Source organism: Mustelus asterias, chromosome 17 (genome assembly GCF_964213995.1).
Source record: "Mustelus asterias chromosome 17, sMusAst1.hap1.1, whole genome shotgun sequence".
Lineage (NCBI taxonomy): Eukaryota > Metazoa > Chordata > Chondrichthyes > Carcharhiniformes > Triakidae > Mustelus > Mustelus asterias.
In genome coordinates, this window is record NC_135817.1 from 11,026,550 (window position 1) to 11,046,036 (window position 19,487).

At 43.6% G+C, this 19,487-nt stretch overlaps 1 protein-coding gene across 1 annotated transcript in view; it reads right to left on the bottom strand.

Moving 5' to 3' along the window:
- The window catches only part of ace2 (angiotensin I converting enzyme 2), a 66,497-nt gene that overhangs the window by 13,240 nt on the left and 33,770 nt on the right, over positions 1 to 19,487 (bottom strand). The window contains exons 12-14 of the mRNA XM_078232268.1: positions 19,291 to 19,413; positions 15,645 to 15,823; positions 13,271 to 13,329 (exon numbers count right to left, since the gene is read on the bottom strand). Coding sequence (XP_078088394.1) covers positions 13,271 to 13,329; positions 15,645 to 15,823; positions 19,291 to 19,413 — 361 coding nt within the window. The remainder of the gene's footprint in view (positions 1 to 13,270; positions 13,330 to 15,644; positions 15,824 to 19,290; positions 19,414 to 19,487) is intronic.

Genomic DNA, 19,487 nt, shown 5'->3' on the forward strand with positions numbered 1-19,487 from the left:
ACTAAAAAGGGAGGAAAACATCCTGGGTGAGATTTTCCATGCATCCACACATCGGATTTTGGGCGGTGGGAATGGCCCACCATTGGCCGGGCAGTGGGATGTTCTGGTCCCGCTATAGAATCATAGAATCCCTACTGTGCAGAAGAAGGCCATTCGGCCCTTCGAGTCTGCACTGACCACAATCCCACCCAGGCCCTATCCCCGTAACCCCTGACACTAAGGGGCAATTTATCATGGCCAATCAACCAGCAGGAATGGCCAGAAAATATCAGGCCTGATTTCCCATCAGAATGGCAGGTGAGTGGCACTTGCCCAGGAAAGGCAGTCGGAGGTAGCTGAATATCATGATGGCAGCTCTACGATGGTGCGAAGAGGAACTTGTCTGAGGCAAAGATATTGAGAAAGCTCACACATTTTGGACAAGTGAAGCGAACAGAAGGGAAGTGTTTCGGAAAAGAGGCAATGCAAGGAAAAACATGTAGAAGGAAGACCCAAGTTGGCATGAATGAATAATATCAGAACATGGACTGGCCTCTCTTAGCGACAGGCAGTGAGGGCAATGATTTGATTTGATTTATTGTCACATGTATTAGTATGCAGTGAAAAATATTGTTTCTTGTGTGCCAATGCATTCTGTCCATAGAGTACCTAGGGGAGAAGGAAAGGAGAGAGTGCAGGATGTAGTGTTACAGTCATAGTTAGGATGGAGAGAAAGTTCAATTTAATATAAGGTAGGTCCATTCAAAGGTTTTGATGGCAGCAGGGAAGAAGCGGTTGGTACATGACCTCAGACTTTTGTATCTTTTTCCCAACAGAAGAAGGTGGAAGAGAAAATGTCCAGGGTAGAAATCAGTGGAGAAAGATTGTTCACAGTGCGGCTAACCCATGGAATGAAGATAGATGAAAGATCGACAATACTCAGAAGATCATCCCAGTTTCACATGTGAGGAAGTTATTCCTTGCCTCATACCTAAAATGGGTTTTCACTGAATCTCAATCTGTATTCGCTTGTTTTAATACCTTGACTTGCCTTGGGGTTGTGCTCTACATTTACCCCATTCTAAAATGCCTTTTACAATGCCAAAGAATCGCAGTTTTCCAGTCTTCACTTTACCATCTATGGTAGTGTTATGAAGCGGAGGTTGATCCCCCCTCTGAGAACTAACACTTAACCATGCAAACAGGAGTACCTCGCCTCATAATCTGTTAAAGTGAAATAGTACAATCTGCGCTTCAGCAACTTTTAGTGGTTAAATCAAAATAACTCCCTGACACTTTCTCTAAAGTCAACAAGTAACAATTTATTTATCTATCTAACAGTGAACAAGTTAACTAAACTATTAACAAACAGAATAAAACACGATTCTAATGGAATGCTGTTCAGATAAATACAATTCCCACTTATTAACAGAAAAATCCAATTTTAGTCACTCTCCAAATTACAACCAGGTTTGTCGTCTTCCAGAATATTCTGTCTTCTTTCTTCTTTGCTATCTAGATGAGGCTTTGAGCTAAAAGCTATGAGCTGTGGCAGTTGCTATCTCTGCTTTTTGTCCCACTGCCTGTTCTTTTACACCTGTGATGACATATCCACATCCCCTACAATATGATTGGTTCTCAGGTTACCAAAACATCAATTTCAAATCTAATAGGCTGCTGGTAACTAAGTGCCTGATTCAAATTTGATTGGCTAAATTCAAAACATCCAAATGGCTGAAGTCTGTTACCAAGACAATCCTGTTGTTTGGCCTTTGATGCAATGTTTCAGTCTGTGTACTGCATATGCAACTGCATTTTTTGTTTACTTTCTGAGCAAAAAACCCCCATCATTTTTAAAAAAGACCATGCAATAGTTTCACCTCTTAGCATTTTATAATTGTTTTATAATTTTACAAACACCAAATTCTAACATTCTACTCAGCTTCACAACAGTAGTGAGGCCTAGATTTTCTCCCAGACCTAACAAATGCTAATCTTTTCCTTCTGAGGAAAGTAAATTAATAAATAAGATTATTCTTTCCTTTTCTCTTGCCCCTCTGAATTCCCACCACCCATTTTGAAAGTGGAAGCAAACTTTAATTTTGGCTTAAAACCCTAATGATAGGTGGGGTTTTTTCAGGGAATCAGAAAAAAGTTCAAGTTTATTTATTGGTCACAAGTAGGCTTAGATTAACACTGCAATGAAGTTACAGTGAAATTCCCCTAGTTGCCCACACTCTGGTGCCTGTTCGGGTCAATGCACCTAACCAGCACGTCTTTCAGACTGTGGGAGGAAACCAGAGCAACCGGAGGAAACCCACACAGACACGGGGAGAACGTGCAAACTCCACATTGACAGTGACCCAAGCCGGGAATCGAACCCAGGTCCCTGCCGCCGTGAGGCAGCAGTGTTAACCACTGTGCTACCGTGCCGCCCAAGTCTGGATATTAAAGAAATATCCATCCCACGATATCACCATAGCAACATGTGATCCAGGTTATGCAGCATGGTATGAAATATGTCATTTCTATGTGGCATATAACACACAGATTGACTCCTAGATGAGTAAACTCAGCCAGAATGCTGCAAGGGTTAATTCCGATATGATTTTGTGCTGACTAAAACTAAGATTTTAATGAGCAGTGACAAAATAAACCTGCATCTGCTACTACACTATAATAGAGGCTCACAAAGCAATAAAACTTGGCAGCAAAACGCCCAGCAGATAAGACCGAGTCAACAGCATCCAGTAAATAAGAGCAATGTTCCTCTAGCTATAATTACCTCTGACCCATTATCGAAACAGGTAAAGCAAAACTGCTTTCACACGACAGCGTGTTTATTGAGTAGTCAGTGATTCGGTCTTGTAATCACCCTGAGTCACTGTACGACAGAGTGACGGAACAAGGTACGAGTAACTGGGGTGGTGTCAAGATGAAGAGAGACTTTTCTCCCGAGAGAGGGCGGGATAAGGGAGGGAGAGAATTTTTAGCTTCTCTTCATTGCTTAGAGTTCAGGATTAGCAGATTGGATTATTCTTTCTCCCACTGTTTCTTAGTAAGTGCTTTTTGACAAACTCTTAAAAGCAAAACTGCAGACAAGGAGCATTCAATGAATTTTAAAATCACAGTTCACCACCCTGTCTCCCCACTGTTTGCCCTGTTCATTCACCCACTGTTATACCCACTGCTTAACCTGTTCATTCACCCACTGTTATACCCACTGCTTAACCTGTTCATTCACCCACTGTTATACCCCCTGCTTAACCCGTTCATTCACCCACTGTTATACCCACTGCTTAACCTGTTCATTCACCCACTGTTATACCCACTGCTTAACCTGTTCATTCACCCACTGTTATACCCCCTGCTTAACCTGTTCATTCACCCACTGTTATACCCACTACTTAACCTGTTCATTCACCCACTGTTATACTCACTGTTTACCCTGTTCATTCACCCACTGTTATACCCACTGCTTAACCTGTTCATTCACCCACTGTTATACCCCCTGCTTAACCTGTTCATTCACCCACTGTTATACCCACTGCTTAACCTGTTCATTCACCCACTGTTATACCCACTGCTTAACCTGTTCATTCACCCACTGTTATACCCACTGCTTAACCTGTTCATTCACCCACTGTTATACCCACTGCTTAACCTGTTCATTCACCCACTGTTATACCCACTGATTACCCTGTTCATTCACCCACTGTTTTACTCACTGCTTACCCTGTTCATTCACCCACTGTTATACCCACTGCTTAACCTGTTCATTCACCCACTGTTATACCCACTGCTTAACCTGTTCATTCACCCACTGTTATACTCACTGTTTACCCTGTTCATTCACCCACTGTTATACTCACTGTTTACCCTGTTCATTCACCCACTGTTATACCCACTGCTTAACCTGTTCATTCACCCACTGTTATACCCACTGCTTAACCTGTTCATTCACCCACTGTTATACCCACTGATTACCCTGTTCATTCACCCACTGTTATACCCACTGATTACCCTGTTCATTCACCCACTGTTATACCCACTGCTTAACCTGTTCATTCACCCACTGTTATACTCACCGTTTACCCTGTTCATTCACCCACTGTTATACCCACTGCTTAACCTGTTCATTCACCCACTGTTATACTCACTGATTACCCTGTTCATTCACCCACTGTTATACCCACTGATTACCCTGTTCATTCACCCACTGTTATACCCCCTGTTTACCCTGTTCATTCACCCACTGTTATACTCACTGTTTACCCTGTTCATTCACCCACTGTTATACCCACTGATTACCCTGTTCATTCACCCACTGTTATACTCACTGTTTACCCTGTTCATTCACCCACTGTTATACTCACTGATTACCCTGTTCATTCACCCACTGTTATACCCACTGTTTACCCTGTTCATTCACCCACTGTTATACCCACTGCTTAACCTGTTCATTCACCCACTGTTATATCCACTGCTTAACCTGTTCATTCACCCACTGTTATACTCACTGTTTACCCTGTTCATTCACCCACTGTTATACCCACTGCTTAACCTGTTTATTCACCCACTGCTATACCCACTGCTTAACCTGTTCATTCACCCACTGTTATACCCACTGCTTAACCTGTTCATTCACCCACTATTATACCCACTGCTTAACCTGTTCATTCACCCACTGTTATACCCACTGCTTAACCTGTTCATTCACCCACTGTTATACCCACTGCTTAACCTGTTCATTCACAACCTGTTATACCCACTGCTTAACCTGTTCATTCACCCACTGTTGTACCCACTGCTTAACCTGTTCATTCACCCACTGTTATACCCACTGCTTAACCTGTTCATTCACCCACTGTTATACCCACTGCTGAACCTGTTCATTCACCCACTGTTGTACCCACTGCTTAACCTGTTCATTCACCCACTGTTATACCCACTGATTACCCTGTTCATTCACCCACTGTTATACTCACTGTTTACCCTGTTCATTCACCCACTGTTATACTCACTGCTTACCCTGTTCATTCACCCACTGTTATACCCACTGCTTAACCTGTTCATTCACCCACTGTTGTACCCACTGCTTAACCTGTTCATTCACCCACTGTTATACCCACTGCTTAACCTGTTCATTCACCCACTGTTATACCCACTGCTTAACCTGTTCATTCACCCACTGTTGTACCCATTGCTTAACCTGTTCATTCACCCACTGTTATACTCACTGATTACCCTGTTCATTCACCCACTGTTATACCCCCTGCTTAACCTGTTCATTCACCCACTGTTATACTCACTGTTTACCCTGTTCATTCACCCACTGTTATACCCACTGCTTAACCTGTTCATTCACCCACTGTTATACCCACTGCTTAACCTGTTCATTCACCCACTGTTGTACCCACTGCTTAACCTGTTCATTCACCCACTGTTATACCCACTGATTACCCTGTTCATTCACCCACTGTTATACCCCCTGCTTAACCTGTTCATTCACCCACTGTTATACTCACTGTTTACCCTGTTCATTCACCCACTGTTATACCCACTGCTTAACCTGTTCATTCACCCACTGTTATACCCACTGCTTAACCTGTTCATTCACCCACTGTTGTACCCACTGCTTAACCTGTTCATTCACCCACTGTTATACCCACTGATTACCCTGTTCATTCACCCACTGTTATACTCACTGTTTACCCTGTTCATTCACCCACTGTTATACTCACTGCTTACCCTGTTCATTCACCCACTGTTATACCCACTGCTTAACCTGTTCATTCACCCACTGTTGTACCCACTGCTTAACCTGTTCATTCACCCACTGTTATACCCACTGCTTAACCTGTTCATTCACCCACTGTTGTACCCACTGCTTAACCTGTTCATTCACCCACTGTTATACCCACTGATTACCCTGTTCATTCACCCACTGTTATACTCACTGTTTACCCTGTTCATTCACCCACTGTTATACTCACTGATTACCCTGTTCATTCACCCACTGTTATACCCCCTGCTTAACCTGTTCATTCACCCACTGTTATACTCACTGTTTACCCTGTTCATTCACCCACTGTTATACCCACTGCTTAACCTGTTCATTCACCCACTGTTATACCCACTGCTTAACCTGTTCATTCACCCACTGTTGTACCCACTGCTTAACCTGTTCATTCACCCACTGTTATACCCACTGATTACCCTGTTCATTCACCCACTGTTATACCCCCTGCTTAACCTGTTCATTCACCCACTGTTATACTCACTGTTTACCCTGTTCATTCACCCACTGTTATACCCACTGCTTAACCTGTTCATTCACCCACTGTTATACCCACTGCTTAACCTGTTCATTCACCCACTGTTGTACCCACTGCTTAACCTGTTCATTCACCCACTGTTATACCCACTGATTACCCTGTTCATTCACCCACTGTTATACTCACTGTTTACCCTGTTCATTCACCCACTGTTATACCCCCTGCTTAACCTGTTCATTCACCCACTGTTATGCCCACTGCTTAACCTGTTCATTCACCCACTGTTGTACCCACTGCTTAACCTGTTCATTCACCCACTGTTATACCCACTGCTTAACCTGTTCATTCACCCACTGTTGTACCCACTGCTTAACCTGTTCATTCACCCACTGTTATACCCACTGATTACCCTGTTCATTCACCCACTGTTATACTCACTGTTTACCCTGTTCATTCACCCACTATTATACCCACTGTTTACCCTGTTCATTCACCCACTGTTATACCCACTGCTTAACCTGTTCATTCACCCACTGTTATATCCACTGATTACCCTGTTCATTCACCCACTGTTATACTCACTGTTTACCCTGTTCATTCACCCACTGTTATACTCACTGCTTAACCTGTTCATTCACCCACTGTTATACTCACTGTTTACCCTGTTCATTCACCCACTGTTATACTCACTGTTTACCCTGTTCATTCACCCACTGTTATACTCACTGATTACCCTGTTCATTCACCCACTGTTATACTCACTGATTACCCTGTTCATTCACCCACTGTTATACTCACTGATTACCCTGTTCATTCACCCACTGTTATACTCACTGATTACCCTGTTCATTCACCCACTGTTATACTCACTGATTACCCTGTTCATTCACCCACTGTTATACTCACTGATTACCCTGTTCATTCACCCACTGTTATACTCACTGATTACCCTGTTCATTCACCCACTGTTATACCCCCTGTTTACCATGCTGGTTCATCCACTGCACTCTGTAGTTTACCAAAATTTTCACATTTTAGTCTACAAATATAATTTCATTGCTTTTGTGAAATGAGAATGGCAGGAGAACATCTGAACCTTACTGATCATTATCGTCTAGTCAGTTTAACTAACCATTCAGCAGGGCCAGTGACTGTACTACACAGGAATATAACTAAACACTGAAGTTCACAGAGTGTCACTGAATGTTTAGAGTGTAAATTAAAAATGATAGGACTCTGTATAGTTACAATGGGTGGGATTTTCCAGCCACGATCGCCCTGAAACCGGAAAATCTCAGTCAACGGGTCTTTCCTGGTCCACACCTTGCCCGCTACGATTCCTGTGGTGGGCGGAATGGGCAAATTCACCCAATATATATAATGATCATAATACGATAAAACTTCATCATCTGTTTGAGGGTGGGAAATGCAGGTCTAAATGGTCTGTGTGAGTTTCCTCCCACAGTCCAAAGAGGTGCGGGTTAGGTGGATTGGCCATGCTAAATTGCCCCTTAGTGTCAGGGGGATTAGCAGGGTAAATAGTTGGGGTTATGGGGATAGGGCCTGGGTGGGACTGTTGTCGGTGCAGGCTCGATGGGCTGAATGGCCTCCTTCTGCACTGCAGGGATTCTATGATATCTATGAAATCTAGTGTCCTAAACTTAAATAAAGGCAATTACAAAGGTATCAGACAAAGTTAGCTAAAGCGGACTGGGACGATAGATTACAAGGCAAACCTGTAGAAATTCAACGGCAGACATTTAAGGAGACACTTCAGAACTCTCAACAAAGATATATTCCATTGAGAAAGCAGGAATCAATGAGAAGGATTCACTGTCCTTGACTAACTAAGGAAGTGAAGCATGTTATTTTTAAGTTTATTTGTTTGCGTCACAAGCAGGCTTACATTAACACTGCAATGAAGTTACTGTGAAAATCCCCGAGTCGCCACTCTCCGGCGCTTGTTCAAGTACACTGAGGGAGAATTTAGCACGGCCAATGCAGTTAACCAACATGCCTTTCGGACTGTGGGAGGAAACTGGAGGAAAGCCACGCAGACAGGGGGAGAACATGCAAATTCCGCACAGACAGTGACCCAAGCCAGGAATTGAACCCGGGTCCCTGGTGCTGTGAGGCAGCAGTGCTAACCACTGCACCACCGTGCCGCCTATATGGTATCAAATTGAGAGAAAAGATGTATAACTCTGCAAAATGGTAGGCGAGGAGGTGAGGAATATTTTAGAAACAAACACAAGACAACTATAGGCCAGTTAGCTTAACTTCTGTCATGTTAAGAGTCCATTATAACAGATGCAATAGCAGGGCATTTATAAATGCATAAAGTAATCAGTCAGCATGGCTTCATGAAGGGGAAATCATGCCCGACAAATTTATTAGAATTTTTTAAGGTGTTAATGAGCAGGATAGGTAAAGGGGAACCAGTGGATGTAATATACTTGGATTTCCAAAAAGAGTTTGATAAGGTACTGCACAAAAGTCTACCTAATAAGGTAAAAGCCTAAGGTGTTGTGAGTATTATATTGGCATGGATAGAGGATTGGCTAACTGATGTAAGACAGAGAGCTGGGATAAGAGGGACATTTTCAGGATGGCAACCTGTATCGAGTGAAGTGCCACAGGAATCAGTCCTAGTGCCATTATTTATAATATATATTAATGACTTGGACGAGGGAAGCGAATATGCTATTGCCAATCTTATAGATGACAGAATAATAGACGGGAATGCAAGTGATGAGGATGACACAAAGAGGCTACAGATGGATTTAGATAGATTAGGTGAGTGAGCAAAATCTTGGCAGATGGAATATAATGCAGGTAAATGTGAAGTTATGCATTTTGGTAGGAAGAATAAAGGAGCTGAATATTATCTAAATGAAGAAAGAATGCAGAAAGCCGCAGCATAGAGGATTTGCAAGTCCAGCAGGTAATCAGGAAGGCAAATGGAATGCTGGCCTTTATTTCAAAGGGAACAGATTACAAAAAAATAGGGAAATCTTGCTAAAACCATACAAGGCACTAATTAGACCACACCTGGAATACCTTGAACAGTTTTGGTCCCTCATTTATGGAAAGATATACTGGCATTGGAGGCAGTTCAGGGAAGGTTCACTAGGTTGATCCTGGGTGGGGAGGATTTTCTTATGAGGAGAGGTTAAGTAGGTTGGGCCTCTACTTATTGGAGTTTAGAAGAATGATAAGCGACCTTATTGAGACATATAGAATTCTCAGGGGGCTTAACAGAGTAGATGCTGAAAGGTTGTTTCTCCTTGTGGGAAAGTCTAGATCCAGAGGGCATAATCTCAGAGTGAGGAGGGCCCATTTAAGACAGAGCTGAGGAGGAATTTCTTCTCTCAGAGGGTAGTGAATCTGTGAAATTCTTTACCACAGAGAGCTGTGGAGGTTGGGTCGTTCAGTATGTTCAAGGCTGAGATAGACAGATATTTAATCAGTAAGGGAATAAGGGTTATGGGGATAAGGCAGGAAAGTGGAACTAAGATTAATTAGCCATGATCTCTTTGAATGATGTAGCAGACGCAATGGCCCAAATGGCCAACCTCTGCTCCTACATCTTATGGACCAAAACATAATAGAGGAAAAAATTAGTGATGGAGAGAAAATTAGCAAGAAACATAAAACCAGACAGAAAAATCTTCTCCAATCTTACAAAAAGGAAAGGAATAGCTTAAGTGGGTGTTGTTTCATATGGGATGAGATTGGGGAAGTAATAATGGGAAATAAACACATGTAGAGACTTTGAACAGGTAGTTTGTATCTTGCCTTCACAGTAGAAGACACAAAGAATCTCAAGAAAAATATAAAACCAATTAGTAAAAGATGGGAAGGAATGTTAAATAATCACAATCGCTAGAGAAAAGATAATTGAAAAAATAATGGGATTAAAGGCTGATGAGCCCCTTGAGCCTGAATCCCAGGGTGCTTAAAGAGTTGACTGCAGAAATAGTGAATGTATTGGTTGCAATCTTCCAAAATTCCCTAGATAATGGAAAGATCCCAGTGGTTTAGACACCCTCAATTATAACAGCTGTTAGCCTAACATCTGTCATTGGGAAAATGCTAGAATCCACCACTGAGGAAGTAGTATCAGCACATTTAGAAAATCATAATACAACCAGGCAGAGTCAACATGGTTTTGTGAAAGGGAAATCATGTTTGACAAATTTATTAGAGTTCATTGAGGAAGGTTGGATAAAGGAGAACCAGTAGATGTAGAATATATGGATTTCCAAAAAGCGTTCATTAAGGCACCACATAAAAAGGTTACGGCACAAGATAAGAGCTCGTGATGTTAGGGGTAATACATTAACACATAGTGAATTGGCTAAATAACAGGAAATAGAGTGCCGGAATAAATTAGTAATTTACAGGCTTGCAAACTGTAATTAGTGGTGTGTCACAGGGATCAATGCTGGGGCCTCAACTATTTACAATCTATATTAATGACTTAGATGAAAGGACCAACTATATTGCAGCCATATTTGCTGATGATGCAAAGATACGCAGGAAAGCTAGTTGTGAGGAGGAGTCTGCAATTGGATTTGGACAGGTTAAGTGAACAAGCAAAAATTTGACTGATGGAGTACAACTTGGGAAAATGTGAGATTGTCCAGTCTGTTTGGAAGAATAGAACATCAGAATATTATTAAAATGGAGAGAGGCTGCAGAATGCTACGGTACAGAGGGTGTCCTTACACAGGAATCACAAAAAATTAGCATGCAAGCACAACAAGTAATCAGGGAAGCAAATGGAGTGTTGGCCTTTATTGCAAAGGGGATGGAATATAAAATATATTCAGCCTTGGATCTTCAGGTAAGCGTTCTCCAAGGCGGCCTTCACGACACACGACAGCGCAGAGTCGCTGAGCAGAAACTGATAGCCAAGTTTCGCACACATGAGGACGGCCTAAACCGGGATGTTGGATTTATGTCACATTATCAGTAACCCCCACAGCTTGACTCCTGGACTTGCACAATTTCACAAGCTGTACTGTCTGGAGACAATACACATCTCTTTAACCTGTGTTGAATGCTCCCTCCACCCACATTGTCTGTGCATTTAAGACCTGGCTGGCTGTAGAGATTTGCATTCTAATCAGTATTCTGTAATTTGATTTCTGTGTCTGTGCCCTGTTTGAGAACAGAGACCACTCCATCTGACGAAGGAGCAGCAAGCTCCGAAAGCTTATGGTATTTGCTACCAAATAAACCTGTTGGACTTTAACCTGGTGTTGTGAGACTTCTTACATGGAATATAAAAGCAGGGAAGTCTTGCTACATTTGTACAGGGCACACTAGTTAGACAGTACCTAGAGTACTGTGTACAAATTTGGTGTCCTTACTTAAGAAGGGATATTCTCACATTGGAGGCAGCTCAGACAGGGTTCACTAAGCTGATTCCTGGGATGAAGGAGTTGTCTTATGAGGAGAGGTTGAGCAGGTTGGGCCTGTACTTAATGGAGTTTAGAAGAATGAGAGGGGATCTCATTGAAACACAAAATGTCCTGAAGGGCCTTGACAGGGGGATGCTGAGAACATGTTTACTCTGGAGTAATCTCGATCTACAGGATACAATTAGATCAGCCATGATCTTACAGAAAGGTGGAGGAAGCTGAAGGGGCTGAATGGTCTACACCATTACTCCAGGTTACTACTCCAGGTTAGTCATGGCACAAATCAATTCCTGTCTGCCAGATTGCCTGGATCCACTACAGTTTGCCTATCGCTGCAACAGCTCCACAGCAGACGCCATCTCCCTGGCCCAACACTCAATCCTGGTGCACATAGATAACAAAGACACTTATGTCAGACTCCTATTCATAGACTACAGCTCAGCCTTTAACACCATTATTCCTATGAGACTCATCTCCAAACTCCATGGCCTGGGACTTGGCACCTCCCTCTGTGACTGGATCCTGAACTTCCTAACCCACAGACCACAATCAGTAAGGATAGGCAACAACACCTCCTCCACGATCATCCTCGACACCGGTGCCCCACAAGGCTGTGTTCTCAGCCCCTTACTATTCTCCTTATACACCTTTGACTGTGTGGCCAAATTCCCCTCCAACTCGATTCTCAAGTTTGCTGATGACACCACCGCTGTGGGTCGGATCTCAAACAATGACGAGACAGAGTACAGGAAAGAGATAGAGAATCTGGTGAACTGGTGCGACAACAATAATCTCTCCCTCGATGTCAACAAAACAAAGGAGATAGTCATCAACGTCAGAAAGCGTTGTGGAGGGCATGTCTCTGTCTACATCAATGAGGATGAAGTAGAAATGGTCGAGAGTTTCAAGTTTTTAGGTGTCCAGATCACCAACAACCTGTCCTGGTCCCTCCATGCAGACGTTATAGTTAAGAAAGCCTCTACTTTCTCAAGAGACTAAGGAAATTTGGCATGTCAGCTACAACTCTCACCAACATCTACAGATGCACCATAGAAATCATTCTTGCTGCTTGTATCACAGCTTGGTATGGCTCCTGCTCTGTCCAAGACAGCAAGAAACTACAAAAGGTTGTGAACGAAGCCCAGTCCATCACTCAAACCAGCCTCCCATCCATTGACACTGTCTACATTTTCTACTGCCTCGGCAAAGCAGCCAGCATAATAAAGAACCCCATGCACCCTGGACATACTTTCTTCCACCTTTTCTCGTTGGGAAAAAGATATAAAAGTCTGAGATCATGTATTAACCAACTCAAGAACAGCTTCTTCCCTGCTGCCATCAGAATTTTGAATGGACCTACCTTGCACTAAGTTGATCTTTCTCTACGCCCTAGCTATAACTGTAACACTACATTTCACACTCTCTCTTTTCCTTCTCTATGAACGGTATGCTTTGTCTGTATAGCGTGCAAGAAACAATATTTTTCACTGTATGCTAATACATGTGACAATAATAAATCAAATCAAATCAAATTAAATCCCGTTCCCAATTCTCACGATCTTTTGATAAGAAAATTAATCTTACGGCATTTTTTCCAAGGGCAGTGTTCAAACTAATCCGCACTTTAATTGCATCTTTTATATCTGAAAATAGAAAGATGGAAGAAAATGTGAACCAGTTTGATTGAGAATCTAAAACAAGAGCATGAATGATGATGGTAAAAGTCTGAAATATATGATTCTATATGTGGTTATATTTAAATATATAGAATGCTGAACTCTTCTTTGCCTCTGTGTCCACTTCAAGGTCAGGAATCGCCCTCTGGCACCTTTGACCTATCTTCAGTATTCGCTGCATCTGGCCTCTTAGCCCCTATCAATCTTTTCATTGGGAGCTGCTGGTGTGACATTGATCCTCACTCATTCGGAACATATTCTCCATTTTCTCAAGTCCAACACCAACATTCACATTAAGGCTGGAGTTTTCCGGCTGTCCACGCCGGCAGGATCTTCCGGTCCCGTCGATGGTGCACCCACCGCCACAGGTTAGCCGGGGGTTGTGGGGTGCAATGAGTGGGAAATCCCATTGACAGCAGTGGGACCAGAACATCCCACAGCCGGAGAATGGCACACCACTTCCCGCCACGAGAAACATGCCGCAGGGTGGCCAGAGAATGCATCCCCCATAAACTGCTGGCAAAGTATGGGGACGGGATAGGGGTGAGGGATGGGGGGTGGTGGAGGGCCTTGTTGTTTGGCAACCCAATCTCCACCTAGCTGACTCAATGCCAACTCTTGCTGGTTCTTCTTCCTACCCTCACTGGCTCATGGCCAGCACTGTACATCAAGCCAAGACAGTCAGTGACTTCATTTCCTTGATGGCCTACAACCCCAATCCCAAATCATCTGATTCTATCTCCTTCCCAACATCCACAAACAGCACTAGCCCAAGTAGACCCATTATTTTAACCTGTTCATGCCCCATGGAATTTATTTCTTCCTATCTCCAGCTTAGATATATTTTCCTTTCCCCTTTGTTGCGAATATGTAGTTGATAGTTGATGTTAACATTTAGAGATAGTTTTTAATCCTGGGAAGATTAAAGTAAGGTCATTAAAATGCTGGGCTTTAGAACATCTCAGGAAATGGCAGTTAAAAGGGTGACTTGTGTTCCTTCGAAGGAATAGAAAAGATGAAGCTATAGAACAGCAGGGTTAGGCTTAACTAAGGAGCTGGGGACATGACATCTACAATATTTGCAAGAAGCACATTCTCAGAGTTGTTTTCGTTTAGTGGGGTTGAAGCTAAATTAGTTTAAACGCATTCGTGAACCCTGGAAGGCTGTAAAATCCATTTACTTCAGATTAAAGAAGACACTGTAAATGCGGGATAATTAACATGAAGATCTGCTCAAGGACATCCCAGAGCAGGCTATGTCATCCCGGTGATGGGTGGAGGCTCTCTGGTTTCAATTTATCTGGATGGTTGCTGGGAGGTTTCGCTTCAGTTTGGACCTAGTGTGGTTTGCAGCTCATTGAGAAGATAGTTAAAGTAAATGATAGCTAGCCTAGACCTGCACTGGAAGCAGAGGAAAAAACTCACTTTATTATTCACCATGTGGAATATGGGTGAGCCCTAACCTCAGTTTGAATACTGTGAGTGAGCTGGGAGGTTGCCTCGTGTGAAATTAATTGAAGTATGTACAGTGGGCCTCATCGAGTCTTGTGCAAAGAAATCAATCAATTAAGATTAGCTTGGAAGCAACTTGTACAAGAAACTGCAGCATCCACATGTAGGAGCGGGTACATGAAAGTTCTACCTTTGAGAATAGCTGAAGATGAGCAGATTTAAAGATAGTTTCCAGAGGATTATGGCATAATCATGGCTGTTCCTTACAGAAGTAAATAATAGTGAGTAAGAAGAACAAAGAACAGTACAGCACAGTAACGGGCCCTTCCACCCTCCAAGCCTGCGCCGATCATGATGCCGGCCTAAATTAAAACCATATGCACTTACGGAGTCCGTATCCTTCCATTCCCATCCTATTCATGTATTTGAAAAAACTAACATTTGTGTTTTCTTGAGAAAAGTTGTGAAAGCTTGGTGGTATTGTTCTTCTGGTTAAAAGAAGGCATTTTGGTTTCTCTGTAACTGTGGATGGTCCCTGACAGGGTCATAAACCTTATTGAGTCTCTCCTAACCTACATCTGTGACATTCCACCACTGTAACAGTTCCCAGTTTCCTGGACAGTAACAGTTCGCAGTCCACCACCTGCCGTGGCAGGATTCAAACCCAGGTCCCCCAGAACATTAGCTGAGTTTCTGGATTAATAGTCTAACAATAGTACCACGAGGCTATCATCTCCCCATCGCACATCGTCCTTCATGGCATTTAATAAGTATAAAATCACCAGTCAAACATGTGAAGGGATTGCTGGATTATCCGGCCCTTTACTTACATGGGCTCCAGTTGGTGTCCCAACCGACCTTTCGGCCGTTCTTTGCATTATTTTCCTTCAGCCAGGCATACAAGGGACTGAAATATGTCAGTAGAGGTAAAGCGTTCATTCGAGTTTCTCCAGTTACTTGCTCGAGTGCTCTGGTCCAGGATTGAGACTTCCCGAGTTTAAGCATATCACTGCATGAGAGAGAAACAGGTAGGAACAGGTAAGTGCCTATGGAGATGCTTCTTCATTCCTTCTATCTATCTATAACAAAAGGACAGAGTGGCTCCTGTGTCCAGATTGCATTAAATCTGACAATCGATGTACTGGATGTGGTAAGGAATAAAAATTATCACACAACTGATTATGCATTATGGAGATAACAACAGCAACTCACATTTATATAAAACTTTTAACTCCAAATCAAACACAGCCAACATTGAGCCAATCAAGTGCTGGGTGACTCACTGCCCAATCAGGGTTAGAGTTTAATCAGGGTGCTAAGTAGGAGGGTGTCAGTCCCATAGGAGCACCTTGATCTCTGAGTCACACCTTTGTGGATTCAAGCCCTTCTCATAGTCCAGAGGGCAGAGTTCAGGGACTGGCAGCGCCAGGGCATTACCCAGAGACAGCTGCATTGTTGAGAGTGCCGTTTTCGGGTAAGACGTCAAACTGGACCCAGTGTGCCCCCCTCAGGTGCTTGTACAGATCCCGTGGCACTATATGGTGAAGAGGAGAAGGGCAAACTCTTCCTGGGCAATATTTATCACTAAATCAACGATCGCAGGATCAGATGATCTGCTCATGACCAGCCGGTGGCGCACCTCTGAGGTGGAGTCACTGGCATGATGTAGGAAACGTGGCAGACAATTTGCACACAGCAAGATCCCACAAACCGCAATGCGATAAATGACTGGACGATCCCACTCTGTGACAACGAGTGAGCAGTAAACATTGTTAATCAAACAAATGAAGTTGAAGTGTATACAGGCGGGAGTGACACTCACTCACATGTGTGGAAAGACACTCCTCCCACAGCTGGAGAATGCTGCAGGGTCCCAGGAAGGTTATTTTAATTCAATCCGATACATTTCTGTTCAGGTTTTTCATAGTTGTCACAGAGCCCCTTTAAGGAGCTGTTAAGTAGCTCATTTGTTTATTTGATTCTTACTCTGGAGAGTATAAAGGGACACTCTTCCCACAGTTGCTGGGCAGTGCAGGGGTTGGAGTGCAGCCCCCAAAAAGAACAGGTGGGATTTTCCGACCACATGCGCTGCAAGATGCAAATTCCCCACCCAAAGTCAACGGAACCTTTCAATGACCCGCCGAACGTTCTGTCTCACCCATTATGATTATGATTCCCGTGGTGAGCAGGGGAGGACCAGAAAATCTCGCCCAACATTTTCATTTAACTCTGCTCAGTTTCCTTTTAGTTACATTGCAATGCCATGGCGGTGGGTTCATAGAGTTAGGAATTACATGTGTCTGTGATATATCGTTTCAAACTGAGTAAAAAGCTGACGCCTAGGCCAGGAAATTTCAGATGACGGAGTTTCCCTTTCCGCCTTGTGAGGAACTACAAAAGGTCGTGAATGTAGCCCAATCCATCACGCAAACCAGCCTCCCATCCATTGACTCTGTCTACACTTCCTGCTGCCTCGGCAAAGCAGCCAGCATAACTAAGGACCCCACACACCCCGGACATTCTCTCTTCCACCTTCTTCCTTCGGGAAAAAGATACAAAAGTCTGAGGTCACGTACCAACCGATTCAAGAACAGCTTCTTCCCTGCTGCTGTCAGACTTTTGAATGGACTTATCTTGCACTAAGTTGATCTTTCTGTACATCCAAGCTATGACTGTAACACTACATTCTGCACGCTCTCATTTCTTTCTCTATGAACGGTATGCTTTGTCTGTTTTGCATGCGAGAAACAATACTTTTCACCGTATGCTAATACGTGTGACAATAATAAATCAAATCAAGGAGGAGCCATCAGCAAATGCATCCCTGTCCATAGTGGGTGGTTAGATTGTTGGTGGAGAGACGGGGGACACAGGAGGGAGCTCCCGTGGGGGTCAGACAGTTTTGAGGGGGTGGGTGGGGACCTGAGGTTAAAAGGAGGCTGCTGATGGAGGCCCGAAGTCTCAGGTTAGCCAGGAAGCGGTCCTTAAATGTTAATTAATTGGCCGTGGGTGAGCAGAGCAACCGAGGCCTCGTCTGACCCAGGGTGAGATTGTGAGGAGATCCTGGTGGGCAGGAGCCTGAAGGGAAGGCTGTCTGAAAAATGTTACAGTCGCTCTCCCCCACCTCTAAATCCACTGGGAGGAGATGGGGGAGATGGGGGGTTTGGGGGGGATGGGGTGGGGTGGGGGGGCGAGTGTGAAGTTCTGTTCCTGGTCTTTTCCTTCACCAACTGGCTTTTTGAAGTTTAACAAACATTGGCCAGGAAACTCACCTGGGTCTTCTTCAAAACAGTGTCTTACAGCATCTTTTATATCTATATGAGAGGCAGATGGGACATCAGCTTAATGCCTCATTCGGAAACAAAAGCACCTCCAATTATGCAGCAGTCCCTTAGCACTGCAGCAGGAGCGTTAATCTTGATTTTTGTACCCAAGCCCTGAAGTTGGGCATGAACACAAAATTTTGTGACCCAGAGGTGAACACACTTTTTAAAATGATTCTTTCAGTGGCATAGGGGGGTCGCTAGCCAGGCCAGCATTTATTGCCCATACCAATGGTTCAACACCATTCACTACTCCTCAGATACTGAAGCAAATCCGTGTCCAAATTCAGCAAGACTTGGACAACATTGAGGTTTTGACTGATAAGTGGCAAAAAAACATTTATGCCACACAAATGTCAGACAATGACCATCTCCAACAAGAGAAAGAATCTAACCAACTACCTTTAACATTTAATGACATTCTAGTCACTGAATCCTGTGGTGAACCATCGTTGGTTCCCACCAGGTAGTGCTGAGCCAGGGTCTGGCCAGTACTATGAGTCTGTATATATGTTACTGTTGGGGTTAGGGTTGGGCTGTTCTACATGTTACTGTTGGGGTTAGGGTTGGGCTGTTCTACCTGTAATATAGTTATTATGGTACATCCCAGTCGGGCTCCGCCTCCTGGGAGAGGTATAAAGGTCACTGCTCTGTCTGGGACCCTTTAGTCTGGGATCGTGTATTATATATGGTAGCTCTATTGTAGTAGTCAATAAAAGCCTTTATTTCCTTGAGCATCTCTAGCCTCGTGAGTTATATCGCACATCAAATCCCACACTATCTGGGGGTTACCATTGACCAGAAACTGAACTGGGCTAGCCATATAAATACTGTGGCTACAGGAGCAGGTCAGAGGCTGTGAATTCTGTGGAGAGGAAATCCCTACTTGACTCTCCAAAGTCTGTCCGCCATCGACAAGGCACAAGTCAGCAGTGTGATGGAATACTCCCCAATTGCCTGGAACACAAAGCCTTGAATATACAATGGACCTTTATTAACACTGTGAGCAAATAGTTGGACTAAGGTGCAAAGCATGCACTGTTACCATGTCTGTTTGCTTTAAGAAGTAACTCAGAGAGACTACTGGGAATTTCCTGTGAATTGAGTGCACTTACGTTAGATCCACACGAGGATGCAAGGGATTGAAACTTGCCTGAGTGCCTTGCCTGCTACCGTGGAGTTGGTGATGGCACATTTGTGCAGTTCACCGCGATGGCCAGCCTTTTCACACAGCGCTTTATGGAACTGGAACTGGTAGAATGTCCTTGTGTAGTACCTGAAGAGAATGGCGAGGTAAGCTTTTATTTTAAACGGTAGCTAAATAGCACAGTAACTAACACACACCATTTC